Raw genomic sequence first — 25294 nt, 5'->3', positions numbered from 1 at the left:
CGAAGAAAAGTATTTTTTAAGTGAAAACTTCTGGTGTTCCCTGTTTTCATATTTACTTACTATTCAACACTGTATGCTTTTAAATAGCACTATTCAAAATTCAAAGCCTTACACTTGGCCTTGCTTCCAAGAAAGCAAGTAGTGCTTAGTTACTAAGTTGTGTCTAAACAGTCGAGAGAGCTTTCGGCTCAATGCCGGACTGCTGGAGATTTAAAAATCACACCAGGGTTGCTAGGGCGGTCAGGAAGGATCCCCATGATTACGAGGGGTTTATGTTGCATGCACCATATTGATGACTGGGGGTGGCTGCGAACTGAGCGCGATGTTGCAATTATATATGCATATATATGTATCAAGTGTAGGTCATTATGGATGGGATATGTTACCTTTAGAGTTATTGTTTGTCTAGAATTGATACATATTAGCTTGCACGTACACACGCAGAAAGATAAAATGTAAACCACCAAATATAACAAACACGGTTATACATGGGGTGCTTTTAAATACATGGAAACAAAGATCTGGAAGTGTATTAGTGTACATGTAAGGAAAAGGACTACATATAGGAAACAGACATTAAACAAACATGGGGGAATTCATTATCTCAATATAGTGGGCTTTTTACAGATTATTAGAAATACGGTAGTCAGGTGTGTTTACAAAGAGTCTTCAGAAGCCATGGGGTGGGTGAAAAAGTAGCTTCACAACCTTCATGGTCAGCTCAGCTGCAGAATCTGGCCGTGGGTTTTATGGCCTGATAATTAATCGGAGACAGCAGAGGTCATCTCATGCATGGGAGCATCACAGAAGGGTTTTCACTATTTGTTTTGGCTAGCAGTAAAACACGCGCGAGTCAATGCTTAAGGCTAACGTAATGAGAAGTCAGGAGTTTCAATTGTATTTTCAGATGTACTATGTGCAAAAATAAACAAATAATAAAGTGTCGGTTATTTTGAGTAGAATTTTCCAATTATCCAGTGACCTGGGGAATGGGATAATGTCACAGACTCAAAGAGAAATCATTTACCAAGCCTTCCTCATATTGCTTTAAATATTTACGCAAACTACATGCAATTAAACATTACGATTAAAAGAGCGTAGGCCACTTATTGCGAGTAATAAATTATGCTTGTGTAATAATGTTTCACTGAAAGATTACATCATGGCTCACCACGAACGAATCCTGAGAGGTGTGTGCTATACATGAGCTGAAGATGGTAGTTAAGATAAGGGCTACCAATGAAAACATAGGATTTGAAAAAGATGGGATTTCTTTGAGGATGGTTTTGTCCAATCACAATAAACTTCCTTTATGTACAAAACATGCACTCGTTCTTCAAGTGGTGGGCACGCTTGGGTTAGGATGAACAAGGACCCCGCCTCTGCAGGGTCCCCGAGTCCTTAGAGAGGAGTGGGGTGAGCATTCTCTCAAATCCCCATTAGTGAAGTGATCCACCATTAAGCAACAAACAACCCAGCAGATATTTGCTGTTGTTCATGCTCCCCGCCCCCAACGCCCTAAGTAACCCTCCTCTTCATTGGCCATTATAACGGTCAATGAAATATGGTTCCATTGGTCACTTTATTTGGCCATACCCTACATCGTCGGAAATTATACCCATTAGTGCACTAGTCGAGGTCTTACTCATTGTCCCTCGAATCCTTAGGGCAATAGGTTGCCATTGGTTTCCGAAACCTGCAGTGCCGTGCTCTTAATCACTGCATACGTCTACAACTACTTGCTCCTTCCTCGTCACAAGAATAGAACTTTCAATTGGTGATTAAACCACTCAATACAGCTCTCTTTCACTTGTCACTGTAGCTCCATTATACAGTGGCCTCCAGTTGTTCCCTATACATCTAATCTACTTAAGTGACAGCACAACACCAGATCTTGGACTAGCCTCAATCCACATAAATAAACAGAACCATTACTATGTCCACACCGAAAGTGAACACCACAGATTGTCCAAAAACCATCTACAATGCAACTACACACCAAGATGCCGGATTACTATACAGCCTCGACCACCTGTGACTCTGGATCTCTTATGGACAATATCTATCCAGTGCACACGACCAACCCATCATAACCACAAAACACACTAACACCAACAGAAAACACTACCACACACCCGAGGCATAGACTCTTAAATGGTTACAGTGCATGAGGCCTCTCACAAAACAACACTCACAGACTCCAGTTCCCCCTGGTTCTGAATGTAACCTCCTCAACCTTTTCCCCACTAACTTCCCTCTTTAGCAGAGCCACGCCCGCACCTGGAGACTGACCATGGGTTGTACCGGTGCATGGTACAAATCAACATAACATAATTAGTTCATTGGATCCTCACTCATTGCCATGTCCCTCTGTACAGTGCTCTCTCGTTGGTCATTATATTTATGCCCCTTAATATCGAAGCTCCCATTGCTCCTTAGATCTGTCGATACAGAATTCTCCCATTGGTCCTTCTCACGTTGTGTTTTCATCCCCTCAGCATATCACTCTCTCATTAGACTTTGCACCCCTATAAAACATGGTGCCCCGTTTGTTATACCCTGAAGTACAGCACTCGAGTCCTTGTTCCCAGGATTTCAGTGCTCTCCATTGGTCATTATAAGCCGCTGCACACAAAAGCGTGCCCATTATATTTTACCACTCAATACAGCAGTTTCATTGGACCAAAATACTACCAATCTTTACACCCTTCAGCATAGAGCTCTCTTACTGGCAGTGCTGGAAATTAACATTATTATATGTGTTCTCCCACCAGTGGTCGGTGGTGAGGTGGGAGGATGGGGAGGAGGGGGTGGCAGGGGGACGGTCGGCTCCAGTCACTTCCACAGGGGGGCGGACTCCGATGATTTTTTTCAGCCCCCCATCTATAAACATTTCCCTTTAAGGAGATTGGTTATTAACACCTGCAAAATAACCCAAGAATTGAGGATCATTTCCTATAATGTTGCAAGCAATGTATAAAAGGTGCGAACTGAAAAGTTTTCTGCAGATTATAATCATAACGGGCATATTCCCAGACCTCATGGTCAGGCATTCAAGTGGTCTTCAGCATAGGTCTCTCGACCTTGGTCTTGACGTCATAAGTCCGAATCCCAGCTTTGGCAACCAAAGTGGAAACAAAAAAGCTAAAACACTTGAAGGGTGTACTTTTATTTCCCTATCCTGGCAGACACAAATAAGCGCTGCTTATTGGTTCCTGAAACACTCAGTGCTGCACTGTCCCAATAGTCTGTATACTCCTGAGTGCAGCACTCCTCTGGTCATCATTACACACCTCAGGTCAACGTTCCATCATCAGCTATGAAACCGCTCAGTACAGTGTGCCCAAACCCGAGAGTCCCCATTGGAATGTACATAGCTCCTATTACCCCCATGCGGAGCAACTCCTCCCCCTCCCTCAGTACCAGCCTCTACTGAGAAGGAAAGCGCCCGCAGCGGCAGTCTACATCTTTCATGCTATTTTACGGAAAGGAAGTATCTGCATACGGGATATAAATACATAATGCTCCCATGGGTCATTAGAGCTCTCCTGGTGGAGCGTTTAGCCACTTGGCCAGTGCTTTATGTAAACACTGAAACATAAAGGATAAAAATAACTGGCATTGCCAGTGCTTTCTTCTCCTATTCCTAAAAACAAAAACATCGAGAACCACGATGGAAACGCCTCCTCTCCATTGTAAAGCATCCAGGGCTGCTGCCAAGTCTGTGTTTGCAGAAAATGGGCAGACTGTCCTTGGAGAAGGCAAGGACGGGGTCTGTGGCAGCCACTAGACTATCCGTCTGGCTGACACAGACCCCTCCCCCGTCATCATATGCTCAAAAGAAAATCTCCTTATTGGTCACTGTGCCTCAGTGCTTAGTTCTTCCATTTGTCATTTCACCCTACATAGAACCGTATTCTAATTGTTAATCAATGTCAAGTCTCACCATTGGTCACTATAACGGCACCCGTTGTCTTGTTTGCCATTAACCCTTCAATATCAAGCCTCTGCATTGGTTACAATACATTCTAAACAACTTGTAAGCGTTCACTTACAGTCTTCGCATTGGTCATTATAGCTTCTGCTTGAAATTTTCATTGCACAGTATGTACCAACAAAGCCTATGCACCTGCCATTCCACCTTCAGCATAAAGTCTTACTTTTAGTCATTATACCCACAGTACCAGAACTCTAGTTTAGTTATTTATTTGTAAAGCGCAGCCTAACCCCAAGGTATCTGGGCGCATACAACTTAGAACATAGAGCAGGTTACACATACAATAACAACAAATAGTTACAAGTGCAGGGTGTATATACAACATGAAGACCAGGTTACAAAGTTTCCAAAGCTGGTAGTCAATGCAGGCAATACAAGTACAGTACCTTAAGTGGATGTGATATTTTATTTGTATCGCGCTCATACACAACTGTTTCAGAGAGAAGTGGAAGGGCACCTTGTACTATAATGGCTACAGCGAAAATAAGACTGAGAATTAGATTATTAACCTTGCTGGGTGAAGAGCAGGTCATTTACCTTTGCTCTAAAAGTCCAAAAAGCAGATTCAGCTCTGATGTTTGAGGGGAGCGAATTCCAGCATTTTGCTGCTAGTACAGGGAAGCTCGCTCCACCTGCTGTTTTCAAGTTAAACTTAGGGATATTCAATTGGTTTGAGTACGGGGCTCTGGTAGGTCGGGTGGAGAATTATCTTGAGAATTTGTCAGAAAGGTATTGGGGCGCAGACATGGCTAAGCATTTATGGGTGACGACAAGGGTGCATAGTTTAATTCTATCTTGTATTGGGAGCCAACAATCCTCCTTTCTGAAGGTGGAGATGTGTGTTTTTCGTGGAAGATTGAGGGCACATCTGAGGGCGTTGTTCTGAAGAACTTGGAGTCTGTTTAGGTTGTGATTAGTGGAGCCAAGGAATAGAGTATTGCAGTAGTCCAGTTTCGACAGGGTCAGTGCCCTCGCTAAAGTGAGGCAGCTTTGAGTGGACAGGAACGGTTTACATGCATTGATAAGTTTATTGGTGTAGGCCGTGGTGGAGACAGTAGTGTTGATTTGCTTTTTGAGCGAGAGAGTGGAGTCAAGGTAGACACCCAAGGTTTTGACTTCTTTGGCGACTTTAATTATGTTGCCATCAATGGTAAATGACTGGTAACGGGGATCAAGCTTATTTAGACGGACCTGGGTTCCGACTATCAGCAGTTCTGTTTTTCTCATTGTTTAGACAGAGACTGTGTGTAGCCATCCATGCCTGGATTTCGAGGTACATTTCATTGAGTTTAGCAGTATCTTTTCATAGCACTGAGTGATGGTGATGAGGATCTGGGTGTGGTCAGCGTAGTTTGTATATTTGACTCCCAGATCATCAAGATGGTCAAAGAGGAGCTTAGTAAAGATATTGTAGAGGGTGGGCGAGACGCAAGACCCTTGAGGAACACCACAATGGATAGGGACTGGGTTGGCCACAGCGGAACGTGTGAAGACCCTGGTTGTTCTATTGGAAAGGAAGGATTGGATCCAATTAGAGGCATTCGGTGAGAGTGCTGCAGCCGAAGTGTGGTGTTTGGTTAGGATTTGGTGATCGACCAAGTAGAAGGCTGCCGACAAGTCCAACAGGAGCAGGATGGCCAACTTGCCCTTGTCTTTGGCTTCGTCCATTTGGATTTTTAGACCCAGGAGGGCTGTTTCGGTCTCATGCCTGGGTCTAAAGCCAGATTATCGCAGACCTAGGAGGTTGTTGTCTTCCAAATGTTGTATTTAGAGATATGCTACTCTGTCTAGAATCTTCAGAAGAAAAGGGACTGTTGTGATCGGACTATAGTTAGTCGGGATGTTGGGGTCGAGGTCAGGTTTTTTGAGTAGAGGCATGACCCAGACTTCTTTAAGGTTATTAGGGACTGAAGAGTTCTCGAAGGATGAGTTAATCACGTTAGTGATAAAGGGAGCCAAGTCTTTGGCCCCTTCCTTGATAATGGAGGCTGGGCATGAATCACCTTGACAATTCGAAGGTTTGATACTTGCGATTATATTCACAACTTCGTCCACCGAAACTGGGGAGAAGTAGAAGGGAGGACAAGAGGGTTGAGGGTAGCTAGGACCATTGTGTGGATTGGTTTTAGACTTAAGGCTAGCCTTTTTGGCTTCTATCTTAGCATGCGGGAGGGCTAGTTTGTTAGAGAAGGCTTGCTGGATGTTCTCACACCAGGCTTTATCCTTGATGCAGTCATTCGACGGCAGTGCTGGGGATTCTAATTCTCTTAGGATAGAAAAGAGTTATTTCATGCCTGTTTTAGCTTTCTGAATCCTGGTATTGAAAGTCTCCTTTTTTGTGTTAGTAATGACAGCTTTGTATGTAGCCGCTGCAATGGAAAATGTTTCCTTGGTGGGGGGTAAGGGGGCTTTTCTCCAACTAGCTTCCGATATTCTTTTAATATTACGAAGCGCTTTTAGTTCTGCAGAGAACCATTTGTTTATGTGGGCGATTGGTTTAGACTTTCTCAGTTTTAACGGAGCAATCTGGTTAAGGGCTTGCCCCCAGGTGGCGTTATAGAGGTCAACCAGGGTGACAGAGACTGAGATCTGAGAGTCGGCGTGTGGGTTGGTGATTGGCTGAAGATGAGGCCTCTGAATTTCTATCGTAATGTTACGTTTGTTCCTGGACAGCACCTGGAGAACATTAGTGGAAGGTATACTGATGTGGGTATCTTTGGGTATGCTAAAAGTAATACAGTGGTGGTCTGTCCACGCACAGGGTATAATGTTAAGTAGGGAGATATCACAATTGGAGTCGGCCAGCCAATCCAGTGTCCTTCCTTTGGTGTGGATGGGCTTGTTGATGCGTTGAGTATATCCTAGTTGTGTGATGGTATCATCAAGCAGGGAGGCATTAGCATCGTTCGGGTCATGAAGACCTAAGTTGAGGTCGCCTAGTAAGATGATTTGGGTGCTAGGTTTGGTGTTGGATGTGAGGCGGTGGGAGATGTCTTCCTCAAAGGAGAAGATGGCTCCTGGTGGTCTATAAATGAGGTGGAGTAGTATGGTGTGGGTGTTAGAAAGGGAGAATTTGACTGAAAGGAGTTCAGCTGATGGTAATCCTGGGTTGGGAACTTCTCTGAGGTTCAAATGTGATTTCGCAATGAATGCCACTCCGCCTCCTTTTCCTGTGTTTCTGTCAGCACGGATAATAGTGTAATTCTCGGGGAGGGCGAGAGATAAGGCGGCGCCTGCAGCTGGGTGTAACCAAGTTTCTGTGACCGCAATGAAGTCTAAATGGTTGGATGTAATTAGGTCATCAATGTCAGGGGCATGTGCAACTAAGGAGCGTGCGTTAATGAGGGCTTCCTTGATGGTGTGGTTGACAGTGACAAGGTCTCCTTGGGGGGGTATTGTGAGATGTGGTGGGATTAGAGTCATTGAGTAGGCCAGAAGGTGTAGGAAGATGCGATGGACTCACTGGCACTGTGTGGTGCCGGGACTTGTGTGACTTGGCCCTGGAGTAGAAACGTGTCCCTAGTATTGCGTTTCTCAGAGGTGTAGGGCAAGGGATCAGTGGAGTTGGGGGGGTAGCGAATCGGATGATCCATTCTGTGGGTGTGAGCGGCGATTCGAAGGAAGTGAGGTCTGGTGGTGGCAACAGGTCAGGTAGGAAACTAGTAGGCGCTATGGCCTGAAAGAGAGGGAGAATAGTTGCCATAGTGAGTGTCCCTCCCCTTAAAGCAGTCATAGCTAGCCGGAGTAATACTAGGCCGGGGTGCCAGGTGCGTGAGGTGGTCAGAGTAGTACTGATCTGGCAGCAGTGGGGTAGCCACAGTGCTGTACAGCCTCAATATAAATCCAGCAATGAAAGAGGCACTTACACAAAACTAGGTAAATGATTAACACATGATTAACATGAGGTGTTGTAGTGCATAGCCAATGCCGCAGTATGAGTCACTAAGTATATCAACAATCAATATGGTTTGAATCATGTCTTTAAATGTGTCCCTTCAGTACCAAGCCTTCTGGTTGGTTAGTAACTAAATACTGCACCCTATCCAGGAGCCCCGCCTGTTAATACAGATCCCTGCAGTCCCACCCACGAGTGCAGCCTTCGCTCTCTGTCAAAACTCTCAATTAGAGGATGAACGTGCATACCTTCTACCGCAAGCAGCTGTGGTATCCTGCGCTCAACAGGGAGATTCAACAATCCCTGCAGGGCCGTTATACAACCATCGCCTGACTTCCAAATGGTGGTCAAGCTATTAAGCTCGGCTATCCCAATTCTAATTAATCCTAATCACTGGCAGAGAACTTATAAATCAGGGACCACAGATAGGCCGAAGAAATGCTCGAGAAACAAACAGAGGGAGCCAGGAGGAAAAAGGAATAACCACTCACGATTCTGGGAAAGAGGGAAGTTAGGGAATACCCACTAAACGCCATTGGGGAATAATCACATTCAAAGTACTAAAGGATATATTGTGAGGGGTCAGAAATGTAAGGCAGACCACGTTGTAAAGGTTTCTCAACACATGCCATTTTATTAGAATATTAGGTTGGATAAACACCTCACTATTCCTACCCTGACAAGGATTTCCCTGCCTAAAATAAACTAAAGGAAACCCTGTACTAAAGGATATCTGTCCCTCACACTTAAACATACTACAAACAAACAAGGAATACATGGCAGTTCAAAGCAAAAATGATTGAGTTCATAAAGGAACCAAAGTCTCTCTTCAGAACCTGGGCGAACTCCTGTTCCTCAGGTTCTAAATGTGATTCTGCTTCACAGTTAAAAGGAAATCCTGATTCACCAACCAAGTTCCAATATAGTCTGATGAAAGTTAACTTGTCAACAGAAAGTTCCAACACATGGATCATAAGATTCTTCTTCTCTGAACAGGTTTTCAGTTCCTCAATAGCAACCATGTTTGAATTGGTCAGGATGATTTGCCACTTCCACAACTCCAGAAAATATAACTTCTTCACAACAGCCTTGCTTGGCTGTTCCTTCAGTACTACTAAAACAAACAATCTTTCGGCTGGGACCACCCCGTAGCTCTTCTCCAACTTCCACTTTGTTAGGACCGCCTTCTAGCCCCCTCCGAACTGTCACTTAGCCTGCTTCCTTGGCCAGCCTAAAATCTCCAAAGGTTTTCCATTCAGGTTTACTCCCATGCCTGAACAACCTTTCACAACAACAGTACTTTATATTCCATGTAAACTGGCAAGAATTTATATGAGCTCCACAGCATTCCACAACTGACAGCTTCAAGACTCTCAACACCTTTTTGGGGAAGACAAGATTTATATTGATACTCTTCAATACGTTTCTGTAAATGGTGTTTCTTTCCTTCTGGTTCCTTGTCCCCAGAAGAGTAGCCTTTTCGCCACCCCTGTTTTCTAACTTCACATACAACTAATGACCGATTGTCATGCATTATGCCCCCACACGTCATGCCCCCACACCTGCTAGAGTCCCCGCAGCACGTCCAACCAATACCACTTCTAGTTCATGTGCAGGACAGGGGCAGCGTGGGGCCCGCAATCCTGGTTTGTGGTATGGTACCAATTTTTACAGAAGAAGTCATCATCGGGACCGATTGTATCCATACCTGTATTGGCAGCTTCCTTGGCGCATTGGGTCAGGCAGAGCCAGGCGTACTGATACCCGGCAGTCACGTTCATTTCCAGACCACGTGACCAGAAAGGCCCGCTCACGCGACCGTTACTTGGGTCACGTGACATGGAAACAGCACTCACGTGACAAGGTACCCGTGGCAATGGGATAAAAACGGTGTTCTCGCGCTTCCACAGTGCTTCACAGCTGTTACTTACCGGCACTGTTTGGCGTGCTCCTCTCAAACCTTGATTCTCTGCATATCTTGATCTCGGACCTCGCCCCACGGACTTCCTTTGTCTTCTCCTTCTGTTTTGGCGCCTCTCGTATGGATCTCTGGCTGTTTGGACCCACAAACTGTTATACCGGACCTCTTTGCTCATTCCCTGGATTTGGTACCGGTTTCCTTCCACGAACTTACCTGGATTTATGATTCCTCTTGTTGCAAACGCTTCCTGCTTTGGTTTTGCCAAGTACCAAGCAGTCAGCTACAAGTGTGCCCAGTGACTGGTACTTCAAGCACACAGCGGTGACCACCTCTGTTACTCTTCCGAGGTCACCATTACCATTCACTGCGGGTGCTGTCCCCCACAGCCCCCACGCAAGTGTGTCCCAGGCCCCAGTGTGGTTAGCAACGACTTTACTACTACACTTAGGTAAGCCATTTCTCTGACACCATCAGTTCATTGTCACAGACCATTACCGTGATTGTTTGTACTAATAATTGTTTGCCTTACAGCGGCCTTGGGGTTTCCAGTGTTCCGTGGTTCCGGCGTTCCAGTATCTCACACCTGTGGCCTCATGGATTGCACGGTGAGTTATATTATCTCTCACTGTGTGGTACTTGGGGACGGAGGCCTCTTTAATCTACACGACAATCAAGTCTTGACACCGATAGGGATAGGGCCTTCTTTGACCTCTCCCCTGGTTTTGACAAACTGGTTCTTCGAACATGTACCAGATGTATATAATATGGGCATAAGTTCCAGCATTTACCTACCTTTCATTAGCCCGCTTCTACTGTTTGTAATATTGGCCAAATTCAGTTTGTCTTATTTCCAGCCTATCTTGGCTTGGGCAATGCTTATTGATACTAAAAGTCGCCCCCACAATTGGCTGGGTTTTCCAGACACTCCCATTTTCACGATTACTGTAATTAGGTTTTTGTTCACTAAGTCTCAGTTGGTTTGCCCTAGCTAAATATGCACCAATAACTTGGGAACCACTTTTACTCTTCTTCGAGTGCTGCTTCTGTTTTGTAACTAGTCGATATTAAAAATCAGCTTGCGAATTATTTCTATTCACACGCAAGTGCAACTCTGCACCCTTTCTGCTACTGCGCAAGTGCTTTTCACTCGCTCGGCAACTTCCCGCCTGCAAGCAAGGACAGAGCGCTCCGGGGCCACTCACCGATCTCCACATGCGCCCCTGTTCCTCTCGCGTTCCGCAGGACTTCTGCTGCTCCAGCTCTTCACAATGCAGCCCTCCTCTCTGGTAAGCCTGTCTTCATTTGCACCACTTCAAATTAGAGCGCCACATGCTCTGGAGGCTCCCTGGTGCACGCCAGCGATCCGAAATAGCCTCCTGCATGGGCCCCGCTGCGCTGCCTCTGTAGAACGATTCACAATGGGGAAAGCCTTCCTTCTGCAAGCTTCCCGCCGTGCAAATTCTGTACTTCAGATTTCTGGGGAGACCGACCCTCTCAGGACTGGCAGCTGGAATCTGCCCTGCAATGGTCCCGGAGTCCTCTCCTTCCTCCAGGTTCTCTGGGCTGCCAACTCAAAGCACATGATTTCTGCTTCTGACTTCCTCTGCTCTCCACTAACAGAGTCAGCTGCTTGTCTGTGTCCTGAACCAGAGGGGGCCTTTTAAGCCTCTCAGTCTTCCTCAGGTGTGGGTCATCTACACTAATTAACTGACCAATCCTGCTACATTGTGCCTCTTCAACCCTCTTCCTCGTCGCAGTAGTTATGGGATTCTGGGACTCTTAAGTCCCTAAAGGAACATTTAGATTTTCGTAATTCTGTTCTACTTTCAAAAACCCACTTTGCTCTTTAGATCACTCTTTAAAAAAGGAGTCTGCAGGTGGGGGCTGCGGCCCCAATATCATTAATACATAAACATGGTGTTTTCAATCTAAATCAGAATAAACTAGGTCAAGGATGCAGTGAAAAATGAACGTATTCTGAATGGAGATAGTGTGGCAGAAATATACCCTGTGATACATCCAAGAATATTCTCAAATCAGACGTATCATCTGTACTTATTTCCTGTGCGGCATGAACGCCAGCGATGTTCTCAATTTCAATGATTTCAGAATCGAGTCAGCAAGTGGGGGTTGCAGCACCATTAGTAATAATTATAATTATGGGGGTTTTAATCCAAATCTGAGGAATCTAGGCAAAGGATGCACTGAGGAATGAACAGGGCAGGACATGATTAATGTACTCCAAAGTGTGTTGTAGTGCGGCAGAAACTTGCTCTGTGATTTATTCAACCATATTCACAAACCAGATGTAACATTTCTAACAAAGGAAGTGTTTAATCACTAGCATACATTTTAATAACACACATTTATTTTGAGTGCAGCTATTGTAGCCTGATTGTTAAATCCCGAGAGAGATTTCTATTAGAATATACAGCAGTGGATAACGAGTATGAGAACAAACCCATAGGCTCACACTAAACTATGGTAAGCCTTTGCCCATAAGATGGCGGCTAAGAGTGCCAAGTAACAGAAATGAAAGAGGGACACATGACAACCAAAGTACACAAGAGGTTTAAAAGCCAGCTTCTCCATTCCACTCGGAGAGCCGACGCAGACGGACTAGATATGAGACTTTTGAGGTAAACCCTAGGAAGGGAGAATCGGACGAGTTAACTATTATGTATACGTACGGAATGATATCTGTACGAGAGATTGAAAGGGACATTATAGATAAAGTTAAAATGTGCTATGAGAAATGTGAGTTAGAGATCTAAGCCATAGCAGGAAAATCGGGCATGTTAGTTTGCGTGCATGCGCACGGAACAGTATTTTGATGGGAGAATGAACGAGACATCACAAGTAGAGGAATTATAATATGCCATGAGAAATGAGAGCCAGAGATGTAGACGCGTTCGGGAAACTGACACGTTGTACATAGCAACAATTTGAAACTCGAGAAGATTGAATATGTCCACATACGCAAGCTCATATCAAGTCTATTAGGACGCAAGGAAAGACAGAATGTGCTGTTACTGTGAATGCAGGAAACAGATAGACAAAATAATGTACGGTTGCAATGGAGATGTGGAACTTATGACGTTATGGGAGCATTTCGAATAAGACATAAAAATGTATTGCAAGTGGGATTGAACCCGAGGAACTTTTGCCATTGAAAGACTTGAGTAAACAACAAGAAAAATACATGGTAAGATAATATTCAATTATGCTAAGTCAAAATAAAATAAATAGTACAAAGGCTTACAGTCAACAACAATAAATTATTGGAGGCATAACATGGGAGCAGTGCAGAAATAATATGGGAAAGGCTTAACAGTTAGGACTAAAAGTGGAAGAAATGGTTAACTACTATTAATAATGACAGACATTTTTTCTAAAGGAAAAAGCCACACAGGAATTGTACTAACTCTTTTGTTTCCTCTTTTTTCTGTTGTTTGATGTGGCTTTTTTCACTTGACCTCAACCATCATCCCCTTCACTACTCCTTCATCTCTGTGTCACGGATATGTTTAATTATTTCCGTTTAACCTTGGCTTGACTTAAAATATGTATGGCTATGTATAATTCTTTTTGTTTTTGCTTTTGTTTTTAAAGTTGTGTGATTTTTTAACACTAATTGCCCAGATTTGAAAAAGGCACATGACGTGCCAAAACACGTGTTATCAAAAGGGCTCTCCTACGGGAGTTGAGTGACAGGATTAAAATAATCAGATACGTCTTTGACCATACCTGTGGCGCAGTTATTGTGTGAAAGTCAACTCTTTCATGTACACAACGGAGGTGGAGAATTGGTCCTCCAATCTCTTTCACACGCACGCGACATGTAACATCAGAGGGTGAATGTGGTCACAGGGCACCAGATAGTTGATACTTGTATATAATGTAGTTTGCATCTTGTCTGGAAGTTAGAATCCCAACAGGCTATGCAATAGCTCCTAGTTCACCAGAGGAATCTCCTGGTCACAGTTCATTCAGGATTCTCATAATCTGTTTTGACCATCATCATCAAACAAACAACAAACAAACTAATTTAAAATATCCCATTAATAAAAATATACATGAATAAAAAACATTAAGACACAATCAGAATTCATTACAGAACGGGAACGTGTGCATATAGTAAAGTGCGTAATAAAAGGAGAGGTACAATAAAACAGTTCTTTGTGCAGAGCCCAGAACGGGGATTATACTCGCAGCCCTTCTGCTTCTTATTTGGAATAGCGAGTGGTGTTCGTATCACTTAATTGCATAGCTGTCCTAATTTAGGAATAAGTAGATTCAGAGTCCGTTATCCTTTCCTCTTTCGCTCATCCATTTTCTTCTTAGGAGCCAGGCTTTGTGAACCTATTGGGCAACACAATGTGTGGGTTTGGTGTTCCTTTGCATAATTCCAGTGCCTCAGCTGTGGAGCGGACTAGAGCTTCCTTAAGCAAGGGGCATAGAAATCTTAGTCTCAACGGTTTTGTAGCGGTACATAAAAAAAGAAAATGAACTACTGTCTCATCTCTCAGACCGCATACAGGGCAGGCCTTTGAGCCTCCTCCTGCCCAGCAGTGAGTTATAGTAGCCACCACTAATTTACCAAATCGCGATCTTATGAACGGTGGCAACATATAGTTAAGAAAACTTTCAAGACCAAATTCAGTTTCAAGACTAAGATACGTCTGACTACAATACAGTCTACCTGCATTTTCAATCATCTTTTTCCTTGTGAGGACAAAAGCTGCTCTCTTGATCCTTCTATGGGCCCCCTTGTCTATATTGTGTGGCTACAGTCTACTTTTGTAAAGTGCAGAAGCCCATGGGCATCAGGGTGGTGAAGCTGCAACCACTTACACACATATCTTACAGGTATGGGGCAAAAAATGCTCCCCACAAATATAGACAACTCGGTAGATGAAGCATTGTCATTAGGCAAAGAGCCACGTTTTTAGGGCCTTGCGAAAGGGCCAGTAGGACTTCTCTGTTCTTAGGGCAGGGGGCAGAGCATTCCTGTAGCGCGCTGCCACTGCAGGGAAGCTAGAGCCACCTCCTCTGACTTTTTAAAGGCTGGAGGGATCAGGCAGGTGGCGTGGGAGGGATCAGGCAGGTGGCGTGGACGGACTGACCTGGGCTACTGGACACGCACAATTTCTTGCAACGGTTATTCCGTGGCGACTTCGACTAGGCATTTTTGCATGATTGAGAGGGTTTTAAAGCGGATTCATTCTCAGATTGGGAGACAATGCGCTCCCTTTCTGGCTCTTGAGATGTCTTTTCTTGTATGTTGAGAGCTGCCCGCAGGTCATTGTTTTGGATAACCTGCTGTCGGTTAATGTTCTGTTTAGATGGTCCCGTAAAGAGGACGTTGCAATAGTTTAATCTCGCTCCTATGATTGCTCTGGCAATGGTGAGGCAGCTAGTTAGTGTGAGGAATTGTCTGACTGAATTGATGAGCTTGGCTGTATGTGCAGCCGAGGAAGCGATAGGGAGAGGGAGGTATCCAAGTAGACTCCTATGGTTTTTACAGATGCTGAGACAGGGATGTGAATGCCATCTATGGTGAAGGCTGAGGATTCAGCGTGGAGATTCTTTAGCTTGGCCGGTGACGCTACCAGTAGGATTTCCGTCTTGTCATCATTGAGGCATAGGTAGTTAGTGGCCATCCAGGCATGGATTGTTGTGTATGTTTTGTTGGTGGTGAGGGAGTCTGTGTCGCAGATGCCTGACAGAGGGATGATGATTTGGGTGTCATCGGCATAGTTGCTGTAGTCTATGCCGATGGAGTCCAGGAAGTCGAAGAGGGGTTTGGTGAAGATATTGAGGGAGGAGACACAGGATCCTTGTTGGACTCCACACAGAATGAGGACGGGGGGCACAGGCAGTTTCTGAGAAGACTCATGGATCTACTTTCCAAGAAGGAGGCTACCCATTTTGTGGGTTGCTGGTAGAATTTGGCAGCTACCATAAGGTGGTGGCAGAGGGTTTTGTGGTCCACCAGGTCGAAGGCGGCCAAGAGATCCAAAAGGAGTAGGAGGGCTGCCTTACTGTAATCTGAGAAGACAGTGAGTTGGTTTTTCAAGTCTAATAAAGTCGATTCCGTTCCATGGCCCGGTCGGAAGCCTGACTGGCACAACCCAAGGATGTGATTGGATTCTAGAAAGGCTTGGATTTGTGCCTAGGCTGCTCTGTCCAGGATCTTTAGTAGGAACAGAACCGTAGTTGTTTGGGGTGTTTTCTGCAGTCGTTTTTCGAGTTTTTTTATAGTAGGGGGGAGGACCCACGATTCCTTTAGTGTGGAGGGGACTTGGTTCGCTGAAAAGGAGGCATTTATGAATCTGGTAATGAATGGGAATAGGGCTTCCGAGCAACCTTTGATGATGTTAGGGGGCAGATGTCCCCTTTACATCTGGAGGGTTTGAGCTTTCTGTGTATGTTGGTCGTTTCTCCTTCTGAGACTTAATTGGAAGGGGGTGAGAAGGGCTTGTCTTGTTATTTTCTGCCACTCTTTTGGGATCTCTTTTTAGATCCAGAATGCCAAATCTTTGAATGGATCTCTGCAAGGACTTCAGTTTCTTCCTGGAAGGAAAGATATGAAGCTTGGTTTTAAGGTGAAACGTGCACTGGTTTACAACCGAGCTCATTGGGGAGGGGGGTAAGAGGTTGCTGTAGATGATGGGCACTTCATTTGAGGGTATGGAGGGTGTGAAGCATAGATGATTGTTGCAGTGAGGCAATGGAGTCCATCTAGCAGAGGAAGGGCCCGATTGCCAGCGTACATGATGGCAGAAGCATTGGAAATGCCTGCTAATAGACACGGGAAAAGATTCCAGAAAAAACGTAGCAAAGACACCACAGGCGATTGGAGAGATAGCAGACAAAAAAGGTAAAGCAAAACTCTTGTGGCTGGCGATCAAGGAACATGGTTAGCCAGTTCAGAGCCATGCCTTTGATGTCACCCACAAAGTATTGGCCAAATGGTCGATCACATAGTTGGTCTGAAAGTGGCACATCAGTTTACGAGTAGGATGCTGGTGAAATTGTTCTCATCAAAAAGGGGGACTAGGACATGCTTGGCATCACCTCCAGTGCACACCCATGCAAAAGGCCGGCCTGTAGTTGACCAGTAACTGCTTGCAGCAGGAGTTATGCAGGGAACGAAAGCAAGGTGGTGAGTGAGGTTCAGTAAATTAAGTCAAGACTTTTTTTTTTAAGAGGGGTCTTCTCACTTGGTACATTAGGACACTTGGCAACGGATACAGCGTTCAGCAAGTGGTTGACAAGATTGATTAATGATTTGGGCAGGGCAGAGGTTCTGAATTTAATAAACATCGAGTTAAATTGGCCCTGGTCAGAGTAGTTAAACTGGAGAAAGTTTGAGGTGGAGATTCAGAGTCTGCTTTGAAAGGAGTCTGTGCTGCGGCTGATCCTTTGCGGAGAGGGTCATGTTGTTGCTAACGCCAGGCGTCTGGTGATCTCAGAGTAGAAGAAGGTGGCAGCTTTTGAGTCGGTTGTGTGTGAGGAATTCGCAAGCACTTTGAAGGGCCATGCTATGGATGGGGTTTTCCCATTAAAGATTCTGTGGATTTAAAGAAGCTTTTTGGCTTGACGGATGGCAGCTAGTTAAGATTTGAGGTTGATTAGGTAAGAAGTACCATCTTCAAGGCGTGAATTTCCACCAATGCATTTCAAGGGCTCTTCATTATTTTATTGCACAGAGTCTTTGCACTGCACTCCTTGTGTAGTAAAATAGCTGACGGAGTTAAATACTCGCTTCAAGGACCTGTGTGTGACTCGCTGTCACAGGTTTGTATTGCAGCAGGGCCGACTCAGCCCTACGTATATTGCCATTACGGTGGGTGGTAAAAACACCATTAATGACACACCTAGAAGTGTGTAGGAATTTGGCACCAAGGTTAATACCCACGTGTGACCACCCTCTGCACTGTAGCTGCGCCTTGTACTGCACAACTTGTCTGATTCTCTGAGTGGTATTATATTTCTACTATGTCTCATAATGGTGCTTTCTCTTTTTTCTGGGGTGCTATTATGCACACCCTCTGGAACGTACCACCACCTAGTGGTCAACTCCTTATAATGCACAGCCCCACAGAGTCTTCCTAGACACCCTACCACCAGCCATGGCTAGCCTCGCCACAGCCTCACCTACCATATGCTGTTGAGAAGACGCAACTAGTACAAAATAAGGTGGATGGTGCAAACTAAGGTTGGTAGCCAGATATTAAACCCGGAAGTGTAATCTGGGCAAGTTAATTGCCGCCTGTGAAGAATGGCTACAGTTGACCACACAGGCATGCTGCCTGGCCATGAAAGGGGTTCACATTCCCCACACTGAAAACCATTGTGTCAGCATCTTCCATGTAGAACTTGGAAGTTCAGACTCTTTCACTCTCCTGGCTATGCCACAAATACAAACTAAATGTTCTGCCGGCAACAGCCTGGCAGTGTAGTGCCCAACCCTATGGAACATCCTGTTCATGTCACACTTGGGAAGAAACAAGCCTGGGAATGGAGTTAGCCAATGTGACTCCACGTGCAAGGTACCAGGCTGGCTCACTTTCCCAGCATCCACACCCCGCGCCATTCCTACTGCTACCCCATGGTGCCAATGCCTTTGCGGCTCCAACGATTGACACAGTCTTTAAACTGTGTGCCCTTAAGCAACTCCTGTTGCCTCATGTCGGCCACTCCCCTGCGCTGCACTGCCTACCTGCACCCACAGTGGTCCATCCCTTGCACCTCCATTTATTTGAGTTAGCCATGTACTCCTCCCACCTGTGGTCGAACTTTCAATGTGCAGCTTTAGTATTATCCGTGTACTCCACCCCTACACATTGACCCCAGTGCTCATACCTTTGCGCTATAGCACCACCTAGTGGAATATTCCAGGTACTAACTGCTCCCATTTGGGTTGATCCCACATTTGCACTATATTAACACCTATGTTAACACCTAGTGGCATTGCTTTGCAGTGCAGCGTCCATGTCCTTCCTCTCGCATTCTTACCCATGCACTTCAGCTTTGCCCAGTGAATTGCCTGTGGGCTGCACTCAATCTCCCTCTGCCGTGTACAAGCACGCCCTCTGCCCTTTAGTTCTGCATTGCCCCTCAACTTGTTGCACACGTTAACAAGCCCCTACCCCCAAAACGAAATGAGCCCTGTTAAACACTCTGAGCAGGCTACCTGTGGTGTAAATGTACAACACCCTCTCCACCACAGGTCCACCTTGTGTCCAGTGGCGGAAATGTACACAAATTGGTGGGGGATCCCAAAAGGGCCGTGGTGGGGTAGGAGTTTGGAATGGGGGTGGGTAGCAGTGTCTGAGGAGTAGAGGTTTAGGGGGGCGGAGCTGGCAGTTGACCTACGCTCAAAGGAACTGTCCAAAATAATAGTTTTAAACGGCGCACTTTCTTTCATGCTGCTTCTTTTCCAAACTATATATCAATTCCACTTTAAACCACTGTCATGGCACTGGTGATGAGTTACTTCACTATGCGGATAATATTTTAGACCAGTGTTGGGGAGTAAATATTCTTTAAAATGCACAATTTGCATCCCATTTTATAAAACAAAACTCCCCATTAGGGGACTATTCAAACAGGGTTAGAAAAGGAATGAATAGCCTATGGCCACTTTTTCTTAATGCATGAGACAAATGTTTGGCCCAGTCCGACCCTGCTCAGTACATGTATACACAGGATGACCGGCACATGTACATGGGAGCAAACGTACCAGCCATCTATGTGCCTAAAAACTACCAACAGCAATGTTAGTCTGCACTGTGATCTGAGCTCATGCACAGAATTTTAAGCAGACTGTGAAAGAATCATTAAGAAGAGTAATTACTCTAGCTAATGGTGAAAGAGTAGATCATCTATTCAGGGAAACCGGTTTAAACCAAGGCATTGTCCTGCAACCTTATTCTTAAAACTTGCTTATTTCTGTTCACCATAAACAATGGTTTCTTTTACTTGAACCACAGCCGGCACAGCTCCTGCAGCTCCCCTCTGAAAGCAGTTAGGTGGCTGCATTGTGTGGGATAGTTTCAATGTTAATAGGGGTATTTATTTATTCATGCAATATTTGTCGGATACCTGTATATAATAAATAATCTGGGTCCGTGTGTCCGACAAACATTGCATAAATATATAAATAAACCAACAGGGTCATGGCTGAGGACTAACTTCCTGTGGTGACCCCTTGCACGCGGTCACCAGAGGAAATTACAGTTTGCTTTTCCTGCAGCGGTGACCTGTATCAAATTGAGTCAGAGTGTTAAGTCTATGTCAAAGACAACACAAGCACATATGCAGAGAGGCAAAGCTGCCTACAATGCATGCCAACTACCCACACCCCACTCCACCTCCCCACCCATCAGAATGCAGGCACAAAACCATTCAGTGACTAATGGCCCATCATTAGCAGTTTTGTGCGCTATATGCTGATTGGAGGGGCTGATCATGGCGGCAATGTGCTGCTCCGACCACTACTCCTTCCTCCCCTCCCCCAGGGCAAAGCTTGGGTTTGGGGCGGTTGACTCTGGCCGGATCCTGAGATCTGGCACCAGATGCATAGCTGGATCTCGTATCCGGCAAGCGCCAGCCCAATCACCAGCGTTGCTTGTGTCATTAAAATGTAGTACACTCCTCTGGTGCCCATTATCAGTCGTGCCTGGATTGGAACTCTTTGGTCTGTATGCCCATCTCCTCTAGCCTGCCGAAGTATTGCCTTTTAACTGCACACCTGATAATCTCTCCGATTGGTTTGTAACACTATTGGGCTAATCGGGTCCCATCCCCTTTTTCTCCCCCACCGGAATTCTGAAAATAACGGGAGGGACTTGGTGCCCTTCAGAGCTACCATGAGCAGGGGCAAATGTTCAACGCCGTCCGCATCTGCGCCCATACAGCAGCAGTCCCTTTCCGAGGCATGAATTTTTAGGCACCTGGCACCAGAGGCGTTGCTGGGGGTGGGGTAGGGGGCTAAGGAGGCTATAGCCCCGGGTCTTTTGGTTGTAGCCTCGGATAGAAGCTCAGGAGCTACAACAAAAAGGCTCGCTAGCCCCGAGTCCCGACAGTCCCGACATTAGCGTAGCCCCAGATCTTTCCCAGACCCAGCAACACCCCTGCCTGGCACTGCAATGGGGCTTCGTTTAAAACTGAAAGACCTCCCCTCCACCCTTACAGCTCCAGTTAACTAGAAGATCAGTGTTGGTTTCCAAAAGGAGGAAGGGTAGCCCAGGGGCAACGCGTTTGTCTTGGAAGCGGTGCAGCTCAACACAGGTTTGAATGCAAATCCTGACTTAGAAACCACTCGCTGGTAATAAGCGCGTTATAAATTAACAATACAATTAAATGAAAGACAAACCTTAAAACAGAAAAGCTACACTTTAAAGATTGGTGTATACCCATTACTTCCACTACCTTCACATGCAAAAAAGGTTTGCTTTTATGTGGATATGGAGTGCTCTTAACAACATGCATTACATGTGGCTGGAAGCTTGTGACATATACCAGGTCACCGTTTTCCACAATTTCTTTTAGAGTGGGGAGCATGCTTATTACGACATATACATATAACACATGCGTGTTGTGCTAAGTTTTACTGCTGCTTTCCACACTGCACCACATTGTCATTCACGTGTATGCTGCAGAAGGGGCATGGAACGGACGGAAATGCCTTCTCTGCAACCCCCATCTTCTTCATCGTATAAAGGCACACGCATGCATGGCAGCAGGACATTTTCATGCTGATGTAAATGTTTTGGATTATTTTGGAATGGGACTGCTACTTACACCAACTAAAAACTGTCGGAAACCATTGCTAACACTACCTGCCATGCCAAAATAGCAAGTGACGCTTACTCAGATTGCGCCCCGAAATGAACACACTCATTTACACCTTTGTTTTGCACTTTATAGAAATCTAGGAACGACAGTATCTAGATTCCCAGGTCCTCCCTTCTGACTGGCCACCAACACCTCAAAGACACTAGAGGTACATGAATATATACACCAGGCACCACCAACTGTGCTACCATCAGCATGCACATTTTGTGTTTAAAACATGTGTTGGGGGGTTGTCACTGGTAATTGTACCACTGGTTGCTAATTTCACACTAGTTCCCAAAAACATGTTCCCAGCCCCACAAAGTCTGAAGGTGGCCCCACCCCTACTATTTGACCCGCTAGCCCCGCCCCCCGAAGTGACGGTCACATTGCGCATGTGCGCACACTACCTCCACCTAGTGGTAATGTTATTTGCTCTTGGTGCGCGCTCGCTCCCTCCGCCCCCATGAGGCCGTACCTTTACACTGCAGCTCCAGCATGGCACTGTACCAGGCCTCCTGCTCCTCCTCGCCCTCGCAGGCCACACAGAAGCTGCTGTCCCGGCTGTAGAGCACTAGCAGGTGGCGGTGCTTGGCATCAGCACGCTTGTTGACATTGAGAGCCGTCTCCAGGTTGATGGTGCGCTTTGGTGGCGGCTGCGGTGGACCCCCACTGCCAGGGCCAACACCGCCAGCCTTGGGGGTCGCCCGGAACTTCTTCTCACTCTCGTAGTACTCCAAGCGGGCTGGGCCACGCTCACTGGGGCCCCGTAGCACAAAGAAACGCCGGTGCATAGATTTCTGTTTGCGCAGGTAGCCGCATTTGTGCACATCTGCAAAGCAGGGTTCAGGCGGCAGGTTCTCCATCCCAGATGGTGTCTCAGAAGCGGAGCTTGGAGCCAACCCAGGTTTACGGCATTGATGCCTAATTGTGTCCGAGCAGGGCGTCTATATGTCTCACTGGACAGTGCTGGCACATTTCAGAAGGAAGTATTCCTAGCAGGGCCACAACACTTGATAGGCAGGACAGTGCTAGCAATTACTTCGAGGATTGCGGCACTTTGCAGAGTTCGACACCAGCACTTTCCTAGAACGACTGCGTCACTTCTGCTAGATCAGTACTTCTTAGGACTGCAGCACTTGTAATCGGACAACATAAGCACATTTAGTAAGATGGTGTCAACACGCGGAGGGACTGTAGCGCTTTCGATTGAACTGTACCAGCGCTTCCCACCACTATCGCAGCACCTCCAACGGACGGGTTCCAAAACTTAGGACTGTAGCACTTTTTAATATGACCATACCGGAACTTCAGATCCCAAATCCAGCACATTAGGAGAATCTTATAAAACCGCTTAACAGGGACTGTACCACTTTTGACGAAAATGTACCATCACTTGTAGGCAGGACTGCAGGATTGCAGCACTTTCGCTAGAACTGTGCCTCCCCTTAGCAGGATTGCAGCACTTTCGCTAGAACTGTACCTCCCCTTAGCAGGATTGCAGCACTTTCGCTAGAACTGTACCTCCCCTTAGCAGGATTGCAGCACTTTCCATAGAACTGTACCTTCCCTTAGCAGGATTGCAGCACTTTCCATAGAACTGTACCTCCCCTTAGCAGGATTGCAGCACTTTCGCTAGAACTACCTTCCCTTAGCAGGATTGCAGCACTTTCGCTAGAACTGTGCCTCCCCTTAGCAGGATTGCAGTGCTATTTCTGAAATTGTCCCCCACGTGCCCCACTTCGCAGCAGGACTGCAGCACTTTTCGTTGAACTGTCCCTCCACTTCTCAGCTGGGCGACAGCACTTTATGGTAGTGGAGATCCACTTCCTAGCAGGACGGGCTCACCTTTAAGAGGTCAGCATCACTTTGGTGGGGCTGCAACTTCAATTGTTGGCAGTGGCAGCACTTTGTGGATTCCGCGCCGGCACTTCTTGGTAGTACTTTTTGCATAGTCAACGATGGTGCACGTACACATGAGAACCCAGGGCTCTCCTCATTTCAAGCACTGCTGGCAGCACACGCCATCACGAAATGAGCCCAATGCAACGTGTCCCAATCGACGAATGCCTCTTCACCCCTTTTCCTGCGCCCCAAACCGGAATTTTGTACAGTACCAGGTGAAGGGAGAATGGGGGGCGGGGGGCTATAGGGGTTAATACTTATTACGGTCTGCAACTTTTTTCAGACAGTGGGCGGCGGGGAGTTTCCGTGGCAGCGGCGTGGGGTCACCTCGCCAGGGAAGTTGGTGGTTTTCTTAAAAAAAAAAAGCAAAAGCCATTTATTTTTCCAATGCAAAAATAGCGCATACGTTGCGCGGGTTTCAAGGCGCAACGTGCGACCGATGCCGACTGTGTTGCAATAGGGAGGATTTTTAAAGACTGATTAGCAGGCGTTAATTTCCAGCCTCTGACAGAAGAAGCCCCCCCGCTTGCATCTTCTTCTTCGCTCTTCAATACAATGAGCACTTTACCTCGAACTCCCCGGGACAGGCTTGATTTTGCAGCCTCCGACAGAATCCTCCCTTGCTCCAAGTCCTCCCCTCTGCCTGCAAACTTGTTGTGCTCGCTTCCCAGCCGCGGCAGAGACCAACACAAGCGAACCGAGCCAAGCACAAATTCCGTCAAACTGCGGGATCCCGAGCAAGCCGACGGGGCCGGCGGGCGGGTGGGTGGGTGGGTGGGGGGGGACCTTTCCAGCGCAAGCAGAGTCCCTTTAAAGAGCCATGCGTGTCAGCCCTGCAATGGTGGTCAGAAAAAGCTGCAGAAAAAAGGCCGATCTGCCCTGCAGCCTCCCCCTTCTGGCAGGCAGAAAGCACTGCCGATCACACGCACCGAGCAGCTCCGCCACGCAGCTGCAGGCTCCCCTTGCTCTGTTTGTGCAGTGGGTGTTTCTTTTTCTGCCCTGCACGGGCTGTCTTCGCTGAAACGCCGAAAATTGCAAAAGAAAAACACCGCTGTTCTGGAGCCCGGCACAGGAGGCGTTCACCAACCCAAACACAACTATGAATACTGATTTTGTTCACTCCTCTGCGTGCACAAAATGAAACGACCAGAGGTTGAGCATTAGTAAGGACCTGCGCAAACTAACCATGGGGGTCTGCTCTCTGCGAGCGATCCCGTAATTGCTGCACACTGTTGAAGGGCTAAGGGTGTGCCTTGAAGCAGAGACAGAGGGGGGCTGGTGTCTTAGTTGCAATCTCCAGACCAGCAAGAGCAGCTAGCTGATGGGAGCAGATGCAAGGAGGCAGGCGGGATCCTTCAACGTTCTGAGTAGGGGGCAGCGAGTAGGGCTGGGGTCCCATTGATCAGTTGCACGCGTTGCTGCTTGGGTTCTGTGCAGAGGCCATGCTGCTTTGCAGGGGGAGGGAGGGGTGTGAGACACCCTGAGTGTGTAAATCAGAGTGGTTTCAACTTGGGCTGCAGCCCCTCCCCTCCCCTCCCCAGCCCTGCCTCTCTGCTGACATGTAGAGCATTTACACAGCCTGCCTGCCTGACTGCTGCTGGGTCCTAAAGGCGCCGAGGGCAGAGAGGTGGGGAGGGAGGAGACGCCTTCTTTCTGCACTTCGGGAATCGGAAGAAACCCCACCTCTGGGGATCTGGCACAGCTCCAGGGAGAGGCACATGTGATTCCA

General features: G+C 46.6%; 1 protein-coding gene across 1 annotated transcript in view; it reads right to left on the bottom strand.

Annotated features, from left to right (window-relative positions):
• LOC138567117 (insulin receptor substrate 1-like) overlaps nt 1-25063 on the bottom strand; it is a 488944-nt gene extending 463881 nt beyond the window's left edge. Inside the window, exon 1 of the mRNA XM_069645005.1 lies at nt 22139-25063. Within this exon, the coding sequence (XP_069501106.1) occupies nt 22139-22526 (388 nt within the window). The 5' untranslated portion in view covers nt 22527-25063. The remainder of the gene's footprint in view (nt 1-22138) is intronic.
• Between the last annotated feature and the right edge of the window lie 231 nt (nt 25064-25294).

The sequence above is a fragment of the Ambystoma mexicanum genome, chromosome 1p (genome assembly GCF_040938575.1).
Source record: "Ambystoma mexicanum isolate Mex_15411 chromosome 1p, UKY_AmexF1_1, whole genome shotgun sequence".
NCBI lineage: Eukaryota > Metazoa > Chordata > Amphibia > Caudata > Ambystomatidae > Ambystoma > Ambystoma mexicanum.
This window is presented reverse-complemented; position numbering and strand designations above follow the sequence as displayed.